We start from the raw sequence: 18,806 nt of genomic DNA, 5'->3' as shown, positions 1-18,806 counted from the left end.
GGAGGGCAGACCCAGGCAACGGAGGCGAATCACCAGACCAAGGGAATACTGAGGAAGGCTCTCCTATTTACAAATAAGTGAGAGACAATGTCGGGTACGTCTGCGCTTGTACCGAGCTCTGGTAGATCACATATACCACATTCTTCTTGAAGATCTGATGCCCCGTGGAGTTGGAGGGCATCACCTGCCTGTGGCTTTAAAGGTGACCGCCACGCTCAATTTCTTTGCCTGTGGGTCATTCCAGGGAGCCAGAGGGCACATGTGTGGCACCTCGCAGTCCACAACACATAGAGGCTAAAGGAGGTCACAGATGCCATTTACAGCAAGGCACATCACTATGTGAGATTTCCTCTGGACAAAGATAGCCAGTCTGCAATATTCACCAGCTCCACGACCATCTCAGCCTTCCCAAGAGTACAGGGTGCAATCGGCTGTACCCATGTGGCTTTGAGGACTCCTTGGCAGAAACCCATAATGTTTATAAAGCTTAAAGGCTACCATTCCATTCATGTACAACTAGTGTGTGATCATCGGAAGCACGTACTGCACGTTTGTGCCAAGTACCGTGGGAGTTGGCATGACTCATACATTCTGAGTCACTCCCAGATGTTTGAGGTTTTCAAAGAGCCTGAACATCGGCAGGGATGGCTGCTTCAGGATAAGGGGTACCCACTGAAACGCTGGCTGATGACACCGGTGCATTGCCCTCAGTCATTCCAAGGAAAGGTACAATACTGCTCACAGCTCCACACGCACCCTAATAGAGTAAACCATTGGGATTCTGAAGAAGCGCTTCAGACGTTTGGACTGCTCAGGTGGTGCACTACAGTACATTCCCGTGGGGTTTCATGCATCATCACTTTGTGTTGCACCCTTCACAACCTAGCAATGCAAAAAGCTGATCCCTTGCCAGAGGGTGAAATGGAGGAGGATGAAGATCAGGAGGCCCAGAAACCTCAAGGTGGTGATGAGGGTCACTTTGAAAGCGATGAAGCTATACAAGAAGCAAGATGTGTGTGATGTGCCCATAACACTTTAAACGCTGCCAGGTTCCAGGGGGAGTAAATTGCAAGCAAGGAGAGATGGTCACAGTCCTCCCGGCCCTCGATGCCATTCCCTTTCATCTCAAGGGATTTCCAACCAATCAATTTGAGAACCTGTCCAGCATTGACACTTGCACGTCCTGGCCTCATGATTCACCAGACCATGATCTCCACAAAGGTCCATTGTGCCTTCTGCATGCATTCGCTCTGGGAAGTGAGAGTGCACTCAACAATGAGAGCGATGTGAGAAGTGACTTGAAACAGCCCTCATCACATGATTAAGAAACTATAGCAGACAGTGAGTTGAAGACATGGCTCGGGATCTCCTCCTCGCATCTATGTCTTGTCCTTTTCTACTGCCACTTGGGACACACAAGTGCTGCTAATCAATCAAGGCTGATGTGCTTCCCTCGTACAAAGGTTTTCGGTGAGGAAGAAAGGTTAGAAATGCATAAATCACACTTTTCTAATAAAGATTTTAACACATCTCCCTGACATCATACAAGGGTGCAGAGACTATCTTCACTGAGGTTGACATCACAGGAATATGACTCTCACGGAGGGAGACTGTCACTGAGTGGGAGGACGAGAAATAAGATGTACATAATTACAACATCTTCAGTTGATCAAGCCATTCACAGAAACAGCTAATGTTTTTACAGAAGTGCAATATTTTTACAGTGGTAGAACACCCGTGACCCAAAAGTGATCTCAATATTTCTTAATTTTCTTAACCGTACCTCAAAGCCTGAGTGCAGTCCTGACATCTGCAGCAGAGGTGGAGGCAGCCTGCTGACTGCTACGTCCTGATGTCTGAGATGACCTTGACAGACATCCTCTGGTGGTTCTAGGTCTAGAAGGTGCTGGATATAAGGGTCTCCTGCTCAGGGGCAGATGCACCCTTCTCAGCCTGAGCAGCTAGAGTGGATGGGGTCACAGGCAGAGGAGACTCTGAGTGGCTGGACACCCTGGGAGTGTCCGGAGAGGAGGCCCCCCGGCGTGTACGGCTGACGCTCATCCTCCCTGTGGGTGCCCGAAGGCTCCGCCTTGACTCTTAGAGGCGATGCTGCACCTGGAGGGAGGTCAAGGTACCTCGTCCCCATGTCGCCTACATCTTGCTGGTGCCCCCAGGGTGTGTGGCAGTGGGGTGCAGGGCCCAGTGTAAACCTGACAAAAGCTGCTGGACCAAAGTGTCCATGGTGGTCGCCAACCTTCCTATGGTGACCTTGTGGTGCTCACATGTCGGAGCCATGACATCAGACAGAACACGGATGGACTCCTGCATCCTTCACTCTAGTCTGCTGATTAACTGCTGAATCTCTGCCTGATGTTCCGCCACCTGTTGTCACATCTCCAGAATTGAGTTGGCGGCCACTCGCAGAGGCTCATCGTCTGACTGAGACTGAGTGGATTGCTGGTCTCCAGCAGCCCTCCGAGTGCCTGGGACCTGGGCTGTCCCTGCCTCTGACTGCTGCAGGGTCACGTCAGTGAGGTATTCTCCAGTAGTTGAGCCTGAGCCTAGTCTAGAGCTGAACCCTGCCAAGATGTGTGTCTCTGCGCTGGTGGAGGGTGCGGGTGAGCGCTGTGACAGTTCTTCCTCTTCCTCTTTGGATGTGGTCTGGGGGCAGGGACTTAAGATGGGAACCTTTTTGGGCCCCAATCTGCTGGTACCTATGAGTTAGAGAATGGAGTTTTAGTTGATGAGCATGAGGAATATAAGATTGCATGTCACTCATTGTGATTGTCAGGATGTGATGAACTGATGGAGATGTGATCCATACTATGTTGCTGGGACAATCCAATCTCCCCTTCCCCACAGGAGTAATCGCTGTCTTCCCCAGCGATCTTGGCGACATCCTCTTCGAATTCTATGACGGTTATGATGATGGCCGTCCCTTCACCGGTCTGCATTCTTTCACTTCTGTTGTGGGCAAATTTGCCCTGGATGAAGACAAAAGAAAGACGTGTGATGAGAAGGGATGGAGCAGAGTTTGGGAAAGATGCATGTCCCCTGTATGTGGTCAGCCTTCCCCAGAAGGGGCTGAGGATGGAGCATGATAGATGGGATGATGGTGATGTGAAAGTTTCCATGAGTCAATCAGTGGTGATATGTATCCCCTGCTAATGGTTGTGTGAGATCCCTAAAGAGAGTAACCTTTGAGTGCATGATGCCTCGATGAGGGCTTGATATTGGAGGGAGATGAAGGATAACTTAACTTGGCGGATCGGATGAGGTCATTCATCCTTTTCTTACACAGAATGGCATTTTGGTTGCGCTGGCCAGCCACGCTGACATCCTTTGCGATGGCATCCCAGGCCAGAAAGGTGAGGCTAGTGTGCTTTCTGGAGCCTGGGGTAAAACACATTGCTATGCGCCCACACTCCTCTTACCAAGGCCTGGAGGACGTTACGGCTTAAGCAGGGTGCTGCCTTCTTCTGTTGGTTTGCAGGCTTCTTCTTTTGGGTCAAAGACATCTCTAACAGTCTCCTGGAGACAGCTGTGCTGGAGAGAGTGAGATGGCTGTGCTCCGGTAGCATTTAAATATGGCGCCCAGACCTTTGACCCCACCAGGTAACGGCGGGCAAGATGAATCAGCTCCCGACACGCCAATTGATTCAGTGAGATACTTGCCTGTGCCTAATTAATTAGCTTCCAAGCGTGGAATTGGGTGTGATTTCCCGCCATTCCTAAAATATGGATATGCGCCGTAGAGCCAACCAGCCACTGCACATAGTTTCAAAAACGGAAAATTCTATCCATTTATTTAGGTGAACATCTGCCTACATCTCTTTGAGAAAGAGAATAAGCACAAAAGTGTAGAGAAATAAGAAAAATAGAGAGAAAAAGAGGATGTCAAGAGCATGGAGAAGGTGCAGGGAGACTAATTTAGATAATACAAGAGATGAGAAAATGTTGTGTTGGGAGACTAGAAATAATGAGGCTCTATTCATTTGGAAAGAAAGCAACAGGCAGAGAGAAAGAGAGAGAGAAAAAAAAGTAACAGAGTCACATCAGATGAGAAACAGCCAAGAGGATAAACGAGAGGGAAAGTGAGAATGGAGAGAGCAGCAGAGAAAGGAATACACTCTGAAAGAGAGAGGGGGAACAAAAGAGAGATAGATGAGAATAATGAAGAGAAAGGGAGAGAAAATGGTGGAATCTTCTGTTGGTACATTATTTTGAGGTTATTTTGAGACGTTGGACCATTTCCAGGTCACAACTCCTCATGCCCGAACATAAGTAATTGGAGCCAGAGTAGACCATCCAGCCCTTTGAGCCAGCTTCACCATTGAATAAGATCATGGCTGTGGCCTCAACTCCACTTTCCTGCCTTTCCCCATAACCTTTTAGACTCCCTTTGACAATTTGTTCGGGCATGAGGAGTTGGGACCTGGAAATGGTCCAACACCTCAAAATAATCTACCGACAGAAGATTCCGCCATTTTCTCTCCCTTTCTCTTCATTATTCTCATCTACCTCTCTTTGACAATTGTAGATCAAAAATCTGTCAAACTCACCCTTGAACATATTGAATTACCAGCCCCCACTGCTCTCTGGGGTAGAGAATTCCAATTAATAACCCTTTGAGAGAAGAAATTCCTCCTCATCTCTGTCTGAAATGGGAGATTTCTTATTCTGAAACTGTACCTCCTGGTTTCAGATCCTGATGGGAAATGACAGCTCACTATGATATTCACTCAAAACACTTGGTTCTTTTATAATAGATGGATTGTATCAGTCGATACTTTAAAAAAAATGAATCAGCCACTGAGACAAACCACTTACATTTGAGATGGGAATCAGCAAAATCAAATTATGGCTCAACTCTAAAGACTTCTGCTGAGAGAGATGAATGGTAAAGAGGTCATGTATCTGCAACACCATTTGAGATTAAGCTATATCAATTTTTAGTAGATTAATTGCCTTGTTTATATATTTGTTGAAATCTTATCCTCAAAAGAACAAACACTTCTTGGTTTTACTTCTTTTACTTAATCACCATCAGGATCAGGCACTCCAGATTAGATTAGCCACAGTCAGACATGCAATAAAGCTCCTTGTACTCTTCTTCAACATAGTACTTTTATCTTCACACTATATCATTGCAAACTTCCCATTTCCAATTCTATACTGTCTTTTAACACTTAACTGCTAGTTATTTAGTGCTGAGTAAAGGAACTTCTTGAACTGTAGCCCTGTGCCTTTGAGAAACTAAAATGCAACAGCTCATATTCATTTTATACAGAATTCTTATAGCCTGTGGAGGGAGATGGATTTAAATTAAGCTTCAGAAGTTAAAAGGCCATGTGCTATCACTCCATCCTCTAAAATACAACATTAAAAGTAGTCCTGAACCTTAACTGTGTTTTGAGAAGGATAACTGGCAATATTAATGCTCCTTTTATTCCCACTCAGGTTTCGAGATTCCATTGCTCTCATCATGTTTGTTCCCCTCTTTTGACAGTCTTGATGGAGAGAAATCTCCATTGTGCGTAAAACGAGTTCCTCCTGAGCTTTCCTCCATTGAGGCTTTTTCTTTTGCTCAGCACAGGATTTTTTTCTCTTCATGCATTTCTTGTTTCCTGGCAATAGGTGACGATGTTGTGCATTGAATAATGCTTTTCTCTTCAATGCATCACGCAGCACACTGCAAACCCTGCGGTGTCTTGGCTCCTGCCTTGTCAAAGGGGAAGGACAGTCATACTTTTGTTCATTCCTATGAATGTACAGGTGACTTGAAAATAAAATAGCTATGTTTCATCGTGGCGTTTTCAAATGCTGCAGAGACCTAACTTGCATACAGGCAGCAAGCTCAAAGCAGTTTTGCAGTTTAAGTAACTAAAAATCAGTGTGGGACCTTACAGAAGAATAAAACACAGTATGATGTTAGACAGCATGTCTGAAATATACTTTCAAATCTGTCTTTTCTTCTATGAGGCATAGCGTGCGAATAATCTAGAATCATATCCACACGTGAACAATCCCAGTATGCAACCAACTTGTACATTCAGAAACCGTGGTGAAGTGCCAATGCAGACATGTACAACACCAAACTTATAAAGACCCAGATACACACCTCTCACAGTCAGTCCTGTTATATACTGATCCGGATACAGTCCTCACAGAGTCAACCCTTATATGTACTGATCCGGATACACACCTCTCACAGTCAGTCCTGTTGTATACTGATCTGGATGAACTCCTCACAGTCAGTCTTGCTATATACTGATCCAGATACACTCCTCACACAGTCAGTCCTGTTATATACTGATCCGGATAAACTCCTCACAGTCAGTCCTGTTATATATTGATCCAGATACACTCCTCACACAGTCAGTCCTGTTATATACAGATGTGGATCCACTCCTCGTACAGTCAGCCCTGTTATATACTGATCCAGATACACTCCTCACGTTAGTCCTGCATATAGAGAAAAACAGAAAATCCTAGAAAAACTCAGCAGGTCTGGCAGCATCTGTGGAGAGAGACATAAGTTAATGCTTCGAGTCCGTATGACTCTTCAGAGCTAAAGAGAAGTAGAAATGTGATGGATTTTATACTATTTAAGAGGGAGTGGAGCAGGTGGAGCAAGATAGAAGGTTAACGATAGGTAGGAGCTAAGGAGGGATTGACAAAGTTATCATGGACATAAGACAAAGGGAGAGTTAATGGTAATGGTAAAGACTAGAAGGTGCTGATAGTGGCATAAAGGTAAGATAACAGAATGTGTTAATAGCAGAACAAAGGTCAGCACTCTGTGAAAGCACAACACAGAATAAAGTGACAGATGACCCTGTGGGGCAAGGGGAGGGTGCGAGAAAAGGGATAAAAGATGAATAAATAAATTAAAATGTAAAAAAATTGGATTAAGAAAGGGGTAAAGATGGAGGAGAGAGTTCATGGTCTGAAGTTGTTGAACTTCAGTTGTTAAGTCCAGAAGGCTGTAAAGTGTCTAATCGGAAGATGAGGTGGTGTTCCTCCAGTTTGCGTTGGGCTTCACTGAAACATTGCAGCAGGCCAAGGATGGACGTGTGGGCATGAGAGCTGGATGGTGTGTTGAAATGGCAAGCGACAGGAAGGTCTGGGTCATGCTTGCGGATTGGACGAAGGTGTTCCGCAAAGCGGTCACCCAGTCTGCGTTTGGTCTCCCCAATGTAGAGGAGACCACATTGGGAGCAGCGAGTATAGTAGATGAAATTGAGGGAAGTGCAAGTGAAGTGCTGCTTCATCTGAAAGGAGTGTTTGGGGCCTGGGATGGTGAGGAGGGAGGAGGTAAAGGGACAGGTGTTGCACCTCCTGAGATACAGCCCTGGGTACACTCCCCACAGTCAGTCCTGTTATATACTGATCCAGATATACTCCTCACACAGTCAGTCCTGTTACATACTTATCCAGAAACACTCCTCACACAGTCAATCCAGTTATGTACAGTTCTGGATACAACCCTGGCAGAAGCAGCAATGGTGTCAGTAATTCTGCTATATAAAGGGCAGGATATGCTCCTCACTGCGAATATTAGCTCTCCTAATCCCACTGTATACACAACTGGTTATGTTCCTCACAATTAGCAATGGTACTGTCATTCCTCCTATGCATTGGCCTGGATACATTGCTCACATTGTCATTAATGGTGCTGTCAGTCCAGTTACATGGGCCTGAATTTTACCTTTGGCGGGCGGGCGTGATAGGCGGGCCCGGGAGCGGTCGGGAATCAGACTGCCGACTGTGATCGGCCCCCGACTGTGATTTCACACTGGCTGGCCAATTAACGACCATCCAGTGTGAACCGCGCATTGAAAAGTTCAGCACTGCCACGGTGGGGGCGAGGAGTGGGCAGGCGATGGCATCACCACAGGTGTGGGTGAGCGCTGCGAGAGAGCTCCCTGAAGGCAGACAGCTGCCTCAGGGAGCTGCAGACCTTCAAATGATTAAATAAAGGTTTAGAAGCTGAAAAAAATGTCCGAGAATAACAATCAAGCCCCCGAAAATATAATTCATAAAAATGCCGTCCGCAGGTTTTTATTTTTATTTTATTTCATAACGGAAATGTCGACTCATGCGATTTTATGCTTGATCAGAGACATAAATTTCAGCCCATGGTCTATTTTTCCTCCTTTGAGGAGAAAACATAACTTCCAGAACCACACTGCATGTAGAACTTAACTGCACCTACAATTAGGTCCTGATGCAGTATTCATTGTTGTTCTGTGATATTTCCTCTACATGTACCTTCACAGCATGGAGGTGGTCCCTCAAACTGGAGAGGGGTTCCCAAATTTCACACTATTTGATTCAAGTTCCTTTCTAGTTCCAAATTAATGAAGCAAATTTAAATCAATGAATTGAGCAACCCATTGAGTGTGCACATGTAAAACTGCAGGGATGCTGTGCAAGGGCCTCAGGTGTGAGCCAGTGGGTTACTCAACTGCAGCTGCTACTAGAGGCAAAACAACAACAAAAATTGATAAGTTAAAAATAAAATAGACAAAAAACAAGCAATCAGGAGAAAACATCACTTCTAAAACCACACTGCATGTAGAACTTAACTGCACCTACAATTAAGCCCTGATGCAGTATTCATTGTTATTCAATGGTATTTTCTCTATATGTACCTTCACACGATGGAGGTGGTCCCTCAAACTGGAGATGTGTTCCCAGGCGACATGTTAATATTTCATTTCCGATCAGTGTAAATCCAGGAATGCATTGATACTTGATAATATCACCTTGGTGTATAAAAGAGCAGAATTAATGCAGAACACATAGACAAAGCAAAGAAAGTGGAGAATATCTCAGAAACTCGTGTCCATTTCTCTGACTGCCAACCTCATTTTTTTCCAATGGATCCTAACGTCTTTTCTCCTGGTCAGATGACTTCACCCTCTCACCCAGATGATGTTGTGGATTTGTGTGTGACATGGTTCACACATGGCAGACCATGGACTTGCAAAAATGATTTCCTCCCAGTCTCTCCTTTAGAGAGTTCTCATCTCAGTCATGCCATCAGAGAGAGAGAGAGAGAGAGAGATGTTAAGGGGAGGGCAGGGGTTGGACAGGTGAGGCTTGGACTGGTGTCACGGGGGCTGATGGGGACAGGGCTGGTGGATCCTGACCGGGGCGGAGAAGGGGGGCAGTGCTGAGGAGGACCAGGAAGGCTGAGGGAGACAGAAAGGGGAGGCTGCAATGGTGGAACCAGTGGAGGCCAGGGGAACCAGACAAGGGAGGCCAGATGTGGGGAGGTGGTGGTTGGGAGAAACAGGAAAACAAGAGGGGGGTGGCTGGGGGAAATCAGACATGGAAGGTGCCGGCCCAGACAATGGAGGTACTGGAGTTTTGGTGGCACTGTTCTGGAGGGGCGTGGTGATGGGGGGAGTGGTGCTGGACAAGGGAGACTGGGGCTCGTTGGAGGCGGTGGGCGGGGCGGGGTCACCAGACAGTGGCAATGCTGGTCGGGGGTGGGGGGTGGGTTATGCTGGACAGGGGAAGTGGGGTCTGGACAAAAGCTGTTGGATCTGCAGTAGTTCTGATGAAGGCCAGGACCAAATTACCTAGCAAAAATAAACTGCGCTCCTTGCATAATCCAGGCGCACAATGCAGCAGAGGAAAATCAGAACCAGGGGTGAAACAAAGTACAGTCGAATATCCTTTATCAACACATTCAAAAACTAAATGTTTTTTAATCATGTTAGTAAAGCAATGTAATGTTATATTACAGGTGTAATAAGTGTTAACAGGTAAGATGTAGGGTATGTGAGAGTTGGCAAATGGGCAACCTAGCATTTGTAGACTATAGCTAGGCTAGGCTTAGGCTATTGTATTGTAAATAGGCCTACACCCACCATATACATGGGAGCAATGTCACATCCAAAAACCGAAAATATCTGAATATCAAAACACAATTGGCCCCAAGGGTTTCGAATAAAGGATACTTGACCTGTATATTTCACAATTTCTGATCACACCTGTGGAAAGTAAATTGGTACAGACAATGGATTCATTAAATTCAAAAAAGTAATGGGCATGGACCCCCAGGCTGGGGGTTTCCTTGCTTGCTCACTGAAAAAAGCCACAGTGGCCTGCCAGCCAGCAGACATAAATCTCACCTTGGGGCTCAAGGTTACTGTCACAACTCAGGCTAAAAGAATAACACTCAAAGTTATAGATTCAACTGCAAGGATAACATCATTTAATCTACCATGCTAGCTAACTCCCGGACATGTGCTATCTGACTTCCACCCTCAGATCAGGTGACCCCATATGTAGTACAGAGTGTACCTTAATGTATCTTATCAGAGTACTGCATAGTATCTAATACACAAGTCCACACACACAGTCAGCTATCATGATGACATCCCTCCCTTATTAGAGCAAAACAGGTCCATGATTTTTCTGCTTGGTGCATATAGCGACTCCCTCCCTTATTAGAGCAAAACAGGTCCATGATTTTTCTGCTTGGTGCATATAGCGACTCCATCCCTTACTAAACATACTGCAATAAATTTTGCAAACAAACTTAACAAATCATTATCTCCCCAACTCACCTGAGTAAATAAATTTCTTCAATTACAAATGTCAGGTAAATTCAGTGCGTCACAATCCAAAATAGTTTCAGTCTTTTGTTCGGTATTTCACTTTCTGGAACTGCTATTTCCAACTTCATGTTCTGTCGCTAAATCTCACAAAATCTGCATATCATTTTGCCTGCCTGCTGTCTCCGGAACTCTGGTCATCGCATCAGGATCAGGAAGGGTTGTCATCCCCTCTGGAACCAATGTTTCCCCCTCTAGGTGGCAAGCTGTCTGTCTGCCATCAGCATCGCTGGCTTGGACTTCTGGATCGCTGGATGTAGCTTTGCCTCAGCCCCTACATCTGGTTCATCTGCTGCTGTGTCTTTGTCACCATGATACTTCTTGACACATGAAGAATCTCAGTCATACAGTCTCCTCCTGACGACTGCACAGTCACACTGTTTCTGTTCTTGGTGATGATGGCTTGGGGTAAAATTGTGTATCCATCTTACTTGGACTCTCCCATCTCAGCAGTACTTCATCATCTGGCACCACATCAGACTGTCTAGCTTCCCTTCTATGGTCTGCATTAAACTTAGCAGCATCCTTTTTCCCTGCATCATGATCTCGAACCTTCTGATGAACACAGATGTTCCTCAGCTCTGACACCTTTGTGTGTATTTTGAGTCCAAATAGCAACTCAGCTGGGCTCTTTCCTGTCAAAGTGAGCAGAGTTGCTCTATACAATGGCCACATATGACAGCAACGTCTCCTTCCAATCTTTCTCTCAGCCTGAGAAATCCTCATCCGTTTCTCTGAGGATTGGTTTTGTCGTTCCATTTCCCCATTTGCCTGTGGCCATTTAGGACTCACTCTGTGATGGTGAACGCCTGTGACTTGCATGTAATCTGCAAAGGCCCATTGAGTGACAAAGGTTGTCACCTTCCTCGAATCAGGATGAAGCTCCAGCTGGTGATGTCCCCGCCTTAAGTCTAATTTGGAAACTAGCTTGCTTGTTGACAACTCTTGAAAGACTTTGTCCATAGTGGGAATTGGGTGATGTTCTCTCACTACTGTTTCATTCACCAGTTACATATCAACACAGATTTGATTTAGGCACAACCACAACAGGGCACGCCCACATTGTCAGCCCCTCAATTGGCTCCATGATGTCTTGGTGGATCAGTTTCTCGATCTTTGCCGCAAATTTCCCTCTCAGACCAAAAGGTGTTCTGCATACAGGCTGAGCTACAGCTTTCACATTCTCATCAATGGTTAATATCACTTGGGGGTTGTGTAACTTTCCAATTCTTTGAAACACTGGTCCAAATTCCTCTCTAAGCTTCACATAGGATTTCACCGAATTCACTTTCAATCCGGTGTGTGGCAGCCCCAAGGCTTGGGCAGTTTCTCTGAAACTCAGAAGAGGCTCACCATCCTCAGCAATCACTACAAATTCTACCTCTACATCCCGATGCCCAGCTCCCACATCCGCATTGAAGCATCCAACAGGTTAAAGTGGGCTTTTCAATGTATAAGGATAGAGCTTTGACACATTTCAAGATGGGTACTTGATTCCCTTTGTCTTCAGTTTCTCCACAGTGCTCTGTCAATGACAGCACTGTCATTCCCTGCATCAGCTTCAACCTCTCTCACAGTTGTACTAAGTTAATTGCTCTTTTCTTTATGTGGCTTGCCAGTCAGTTCAGCTTTGCTTCTGCACTTCTTGGAAAATTGATCTTTTCAACATATCTTTCTGTTGGAAGAGCATCAGGCATCTTTTCTGTAGTGCCCAAATTGCCACAGCTGAAACATTCAAAGATTTTTGCTGTTTATATTTACATGTATCTGGGTTATTTTGTGCCACTCAGTTAACATCAACTTTTGTTGTGCCAATGACAGAGATGGGACTGAAATTTGTGCTGTGAAATTATCCATCCAGCTGCTATTTTTGAAGTGTCACCCAATTTCCCAGCAGCTTACCCCTCAACTTATCTGGCTTTCAGTGTTAGACCACTGATCCATTATCTGGTTATTCAGATCCATCACAACACAACTGCATCCAGCTGATGCCTGCCTCAAATAGGTCACAAATTAGGCTACTGTTATCCCCTGTTTCTGTCTCATCTGACAGAAAACATGCCTCTGGAATGGGGCATTTGGCGTCACAACATAATGGTCCTTCAAAGTTTTCACTACATGTTCATAATCCACCCTTTCTCCCATGTCAGGCAATGTTGTGAAAGTCTCCCTCTCCGAAGCACCCACATTGAGCAACAATAAGGCCTGTCACTGTGCTTCCTGTTGCCCATTTGCCCCGTCCAAAATAGACTGTGACTGTCAGCATACTCTTAGAACTCATGCAGCCATGTTTTTCAATTCACCCTGACAGTACTGGTATCACCCATTGCATCAAACAGCTCAATTTCTCAGATTGCAGACTGCTCCAGCAAATGCCACAACATAAACCTAAACATCTCCATATTTATCCTCGTTGCCAATGTCACATCCCAGGCTGAAAGAACAACAACACTCGACGCGACAGATATAACTTCAAGAACACCATCATTTAATCTGCTCTGCTGGCTAACCCCCAAACCTGTGTTACCTGACCTTCAATCCCCAGGTCAGCTGACCCCATACGAAGCACACAGTGTACCTTACAGTATCGCATGCGAGTACGGTGTAGTATTTAATACTCAAGACCACACACACACACAATCAGCTATCATCATGCCAATTACAACATGGCCTAAAGCTCAGAAATTTTACATTAATGTTTTTGTGCTTTTATTTGCGCTCTTATGAAGGGGGCTGATGGGGGCAGTGCCCATGTTTCCAAGGAATCCTCAACATTTCTCCTCAGGGCAGGCATCCTCTGCTCTGTTCATGGTCTTCTCGTTCAGGCATTTATACTAGGGTCAAAAAAACGATAGATATTTGGGGCCTGGATCTCCAAGCAAGCAACTAAATGAAGAGATCATCAAATACTTCAGCCCTAATTGAACTGAAGCTTCCAGGTTATTGTGAAGTTTGAGAGTTGAGCCAAACCTTGTATTTTCACTCTTGAGTGACAAATGAAATGTGTTAATGAAACGGGACTCTCTTCAAATCAGTGATGTGATTAATGACACCGAAAATAGTTAACACAATTACCGATTTCAAACTCTTCGTCTTCAGTGAATATTTCAGCATTTGGCACAGAGATAGGAGGACGACATTTCCTCAGCTGATAGGCTGTGAAACAACAAGAATGACAGTAATTAATGTTAAAGTTACAATTACTACATCTCACCCACCCTTAAATTATAGGCTGTTCTTAAGGCATGAAAAGGTCATCCTGAGGAAGTGGACGAGTTTTTAAGGTGTTTTATATTACTTAATTACTTAAGAGCTTTGAGGAGGGACATTGCCAGAAATTTTGAGCACCATGCAACCCGTTTCACCTTAAAAGGGATTCAATAAATGTAAAGAAAAACCTAAGTCTAAAAGATTCCACTTCACCATGCTCCATGTTTCCTCTCCCATATCAGCTACTTATCCTTTTACTCAATTTACCCTTGTCATTATCAGCTGGATCTTTCGCTGTTGCAGTGAGAGAAACTTTCTTGGAACATGGTGCCTACCAATCCCGATTAAAATGTCATATTAATTTATTCCTTACAAGTGAGAATAAGGTTCAGGGCTGTCTGGGATATTTGCAAATGATCCTGACTTGGACTGTGTCAGCACCAACAACTATTTACAAAGACACATCTGCTGGCAGAGAGACAAGGGAGTCAGGTTGGGGAAAAGAACAGGCAAACAAGCAGGGAGAGGTGAGACAGGCATAAAAGGAAATACAGGGAGAAGTGTGATCTCCAGTAAAGCCTCAGCAATGTATGAGTGCAGGAAGAGCTCTTTAGAACATCACACAACAGGATACAAATGAGCAATCTCGGTGGTGGTTGGGGGGGAGGGCAATATGACCCACATTCTGCAGAGCACCTCAGCAACAGGACCCATTTTATTTCATTGTAATAAACCCATTCCACCTAAATAACAACAACCACCATTTATATAGCACCTTTAATGTAGTAAAATGTCCAAAGATGCTTTACAGAAGTGTAATCAACCAACATTGGGCATCAGGCTAGAGGAGATATTCAGGCAGGTAGCTAAAAGCTTGCTCATTTTAAAGAGCATCTTATTGGAAGAGAGAGAGAGGAGAGGCAGGGAGGTTTGGGGATGGAATTCTAGACCTTCTTCAATGGAAAATGAAAAATCTGATGGGATGTAAAACAGTCTACCGATTCACTCTCGCCGATTTTGTGTAACTGCTAAAATCAAATTTGACTTTCGAATAGTTTTAAGCAATGAGGGCCTCCAACCTTTCTTTGTGTCTCTGAGATTTTAACCTTAAGGTTCAACATAGGTAGAGGGTTTGTGTTGCAGCCCATGACATCTTCCAACATGAGGCAGCTAATTCTCCATCCCACCCAATCATGAATCGCAGTTTCCTAATGACCTCCAGGCTAGGAATAATCAAATGGGTGACTATTTGGAATATGCAGTTGTAGGGACTTAGATCAGAGATGGACAAACGGCTGCAAATGATACCACTGCAGAGGTAAAGGCCAAGATGCAATTTACAATGAAGAAGCCTTTTGTGGATAAGGTTATAATTATGGCAAGGATAGACTATGGAGGAAACCAAAACACATAAGCCATGAGTTTTAGGAGCAGGAAGAAAGTTGGCGAGTCATTTGGCAAAGATGCTAAGCAATGTTTGCCTCCTGCCTCCCTTCATCCTGTCACAAGTGCAGCCAGTTTCCCTGGCTTCCATTTCAACCCCAATGTATGGTGCTTGGTGGATTATTGTAATCATTTGGATGACCATTTAAATGCTATTTAAATTGTCTAATTTCTTTCCTTCTATGTTATACTTATGTAAACATCCTTGGTAATGGAGTTTGGGGCACTACATTGTAATTTTTATGCTGGTTTATGCATTGGCACTGAAAAATCTTGTGGATGATCTGGGGTCCCTAGAATGTGTCTTAATTTGATTTTTGCCAACACACAATTCTTGCTTGCTTTGACCAATTTAATTCTCAAGAAACCAGCCAATCATATGAGTAAAGGCATTGAGAGAAAGCCAAAAACATACCAAAAGTGATAACTTATTTAAATTATTTGGCATGAAGCAACGGTGTTTTTTCAAGCTCAAATGTACACATTTTTTCTAGATTGTAATATAGAACAACAGCAGAAATTCCAGTAGCTTGTTATAAGATATCTGTGTGAACGCTTTGGTTGGGTTTCTCGTACCCTCTGAAATGCTTATTTATTTGGAAGTCTTGCTGATTCCTTGTGGCTTGCTGGAATAAAGAATGTATCCAGCAATAATCCTTCAGTCTTTGGACTCAAAAGTTAGCATCAAGCAGTCTTTGGTCATGCACAGAATTAATTAAAATTGTCATTTTAACTCCTTTGACACAATTCCCAATTATACATCTCAAGCAAGTCTTGGAAAACACCCCTTACTGCACCAGTGTTATTTTTATATTTTCCACATCAGCCATCCTAATGGCCTTCCTGGATGAAGCTGCCAGTTTATTGCCAGTTAGTGGCTAATTATCAGCAGCTTTGAGCTGATGGTTCACACCCACTAGGAACTGAGTTGACACTGCCTGAACTCTTTTCGTTTAGGAATGTTAAAGCATTCAGAGACAGGGGGATTTTATCCTGTCAGTCAGGCACAATTCAAATTAAATCCTAAAGAAGAAAGAACCACTTTCAAACCCAGTGCGATACTCAGTTATCTCCAATGTAATATCTTTGACTTTGGTAGCAATAGCAAAAAGCACAGCCAAATGGATGTGTTAGCCCATCAGCTTTATGTATTCGCTTACAACTGAAGTATGACTTCAATTTTATATTATTATACTCCAAATTATCATTTCAGATTGAGCAAAATTCACTTGGTATGGTAATTAAACCAACAGCAGGGAAAAGGAACACTGTCAGCATTGTATAATGGTTAGACCTAAATAACACAGTTGGAGGCGGGTGTCAAAAGATGGAGATGAACGAAACTCATTACTGTAGGTGAGCTGTGACCCAACTTCTTAGTTGGGAGAATAATAGTGCCTATCCCATCATAACTAAGCTCTTGTCAACCACCTATAATGAGTTGTATACTTGTCATTAAGTGGCTAATTTCCATGCTGCATAGGTGAGCTTGAGACATGGCATATAGAGTAATAAATGAATTCATTATGAGAGCACGATGCGGAGTGTATTACAGTCGCATTATTGCTCTCAATGTTCAAAGCAGCTTTTAAGATTCTAGCTTTTCTCCCAGTGGAAACGCTGAATTAAATTAGCATTCATACTTCAAATGGTATGCTGCTCAGGCAAAGCTACTCTTTTAACGTATTTGACATATCCAACACAATTATATTTTAGCAGAGCCCAGGGCCATTATAGGATAGCTTTAGTAAGAAAACAGTTTGTTGCTGAAGCTCAGCCTTGCTATTCTCAGACCCAGAAAGTGAAGACTGATAGAAGATTGCTGTTGCAGTTCACACAAAGGGTGACCGACTGAAAAATATATTTTACTATGAAACTTGCAAGATAAAATTGCAACTTATGAATTAAAGGAATGAATTAAAAGGGGAGAGAAAGAACTGTGCTGAACACCGCCAATACTGGAATGGATGGTGCATGTTTTGCAAACAAAAAAAGGATTGATTGGCCAAATGGTCATTTCATGTTTGATGGTTTATTTTCTTATTTTAGCATCTAGATAAATCTGCTCAGTGATACATACTCTTGTGTACAAGAATGTAGAGAGTTGGGAGAGGGCCAAAAGATGGAAGCTTTTAGCAAAGCCCTCAAAACCTGCCAACAGCCCAACATGATGTAACGCCTCAGGCTTGAAACACGACAGAGACAGTATGAGAGTACCATGACAGTTTTATAACAATGCTGTACCAATGCAATTATCTCATATTGACAGGTCATGATGTTCAGATTTGGTATTTATTCACCAATGAGACAACGGTGTTAAAATTTCCTTGACTTCATTGAGGGAAGTTCCATCCCAAATGTACAGAGTGATCTGTGTGTCTTGGTTCATGAATCGCAAAAATTTAATACGCAGGTACAGCAAGAGATTAGAAAGGCAAATGGAATGTTGTCATTTATTGAAAGGGGAATGGAATATAAGAGTAGGGAAGTTTTGCTACTGTTTGACAGGGCTTTGGTGAAACGACTTATGGAGTGCTGTGTACAGTTTTGGTCTCCATATTTAAGAAAGGATATAGTTGCACTTGAAGCAGTGCAGAGAAGGCTCATTTGACTAATTCCTGGGATAAAGGGGTTGTCTTATGAGGAAAGGTTGGACAGGTTCGGTCTACATCCATTGGAATTTAGAAGAATAAGAGGTGATCTTATTGAAACAAACAAAATTCTGAGGGGGCTTGACAGGTTGGAAGATGAAAGGATATTTCCCCTCATTGGAGAGACTAGAACTAGGCTCACAAATTAAAAGTAAGGAGTCTCCCATTTAAGGCGGAGATGAGGAAAATTTATTTTCTCTCAGAGGGTTGTTAGTCTGTGCAATTCTCTTCCCCAGAGCACAGTGGAGGTAAGGTCAGTGAATAATTTTAAAGCTGAGTTAGATTGACTCCTTTGTCAGTCAAGAATCTAAAGGTATAGGGGATAGACAGGAAAGTAGAGACCACAATCAGGTGAGCTTATTAAATGATACTAAATGATCTTATTAAATGGCGGAACAGGCTCGAGGGGCTGAATAGCCTCCTCCTGCTCCTAATTCATATGTTCATATGAACTGTAAAGGGCCAAACATATGTTGCATCCAGACTTCAAGGAGGCATTTGACAAAACCTTGGCATAATTGGTAGCATTGTTGCCTCTGAGCCAGAGGGTTGTGAGGTCAAGAACAACTCTAGGACTTGAACATAAAATTCAAGGCTAAACACTCATGCAGTAATGAGGAAAATCCTCAAAACCCAGGCCCTACCTACTCTCTCAAGTGGGCATAAAATATCCCATGGCCCAATTTCAGGCCCTTGGAGTTATCCCCAGTGTCATGACCAATATTTATCTCCCAATTAACATCACTAAAACAGATTATCTGGTCATCATCACATCACTGTTACCATGTTGTGAAAAACTGGCTCGAACAGTATTACTTCCCGTGGCTGAAGAAATCCTCCCAGAGAGACAGTGTGACTTTAATTCCTC

The 18,806-nt window shown here is 43.8% G+C and overlaps 1 protein-coding gene across 1 annotated transcript in view; it reads right to left on the bottom strand.

Moving 5' to 3' along the window:
* csmd2 (CUB and Sushi multiple domains 2) overlaps positions 1–18,806 on the bottom strand; it is a 1,856,113-nt gene that overhangs the window by 168,578 nt on the left and 1,668,729 nt on the right. The window contains exons 46-47 of the mRNA XM_078566065.1: positions 13,710–13,790; positions 8,658–8,771 (exon numbers count right to left, since the gene is read on the bottom strand). Coding sequence (XP_078422191.1) covers positions 8,658–8,771; positions 13,710–13,790 — 195 coding nt within the window. The remainder of the gene's footprint in view (positions 1–8,657; positions 8,772–13,709; positions 13,791–18,806) is intronic.

The sequence above is a fragment of the Cetorhinus maximus genome, chromosome 21 (assembly GCF_964194155.1).
Source record: "Cetorhinus maximus chromosome 21, sCetMax3.hap1.1, whole genome shotgun sequence".
Lineage (NCBI taxonomy): Eukaryota > Metazoa > Chordata > Chondrichthyes > Lamniformes > Cetorhinidae > Cetorhinus > Cetorhinus maximus.
Note: the sequence above shows the minus strand (reverse complement) of the source record. Positions and strands in the feature narration are given on the sequence as shown.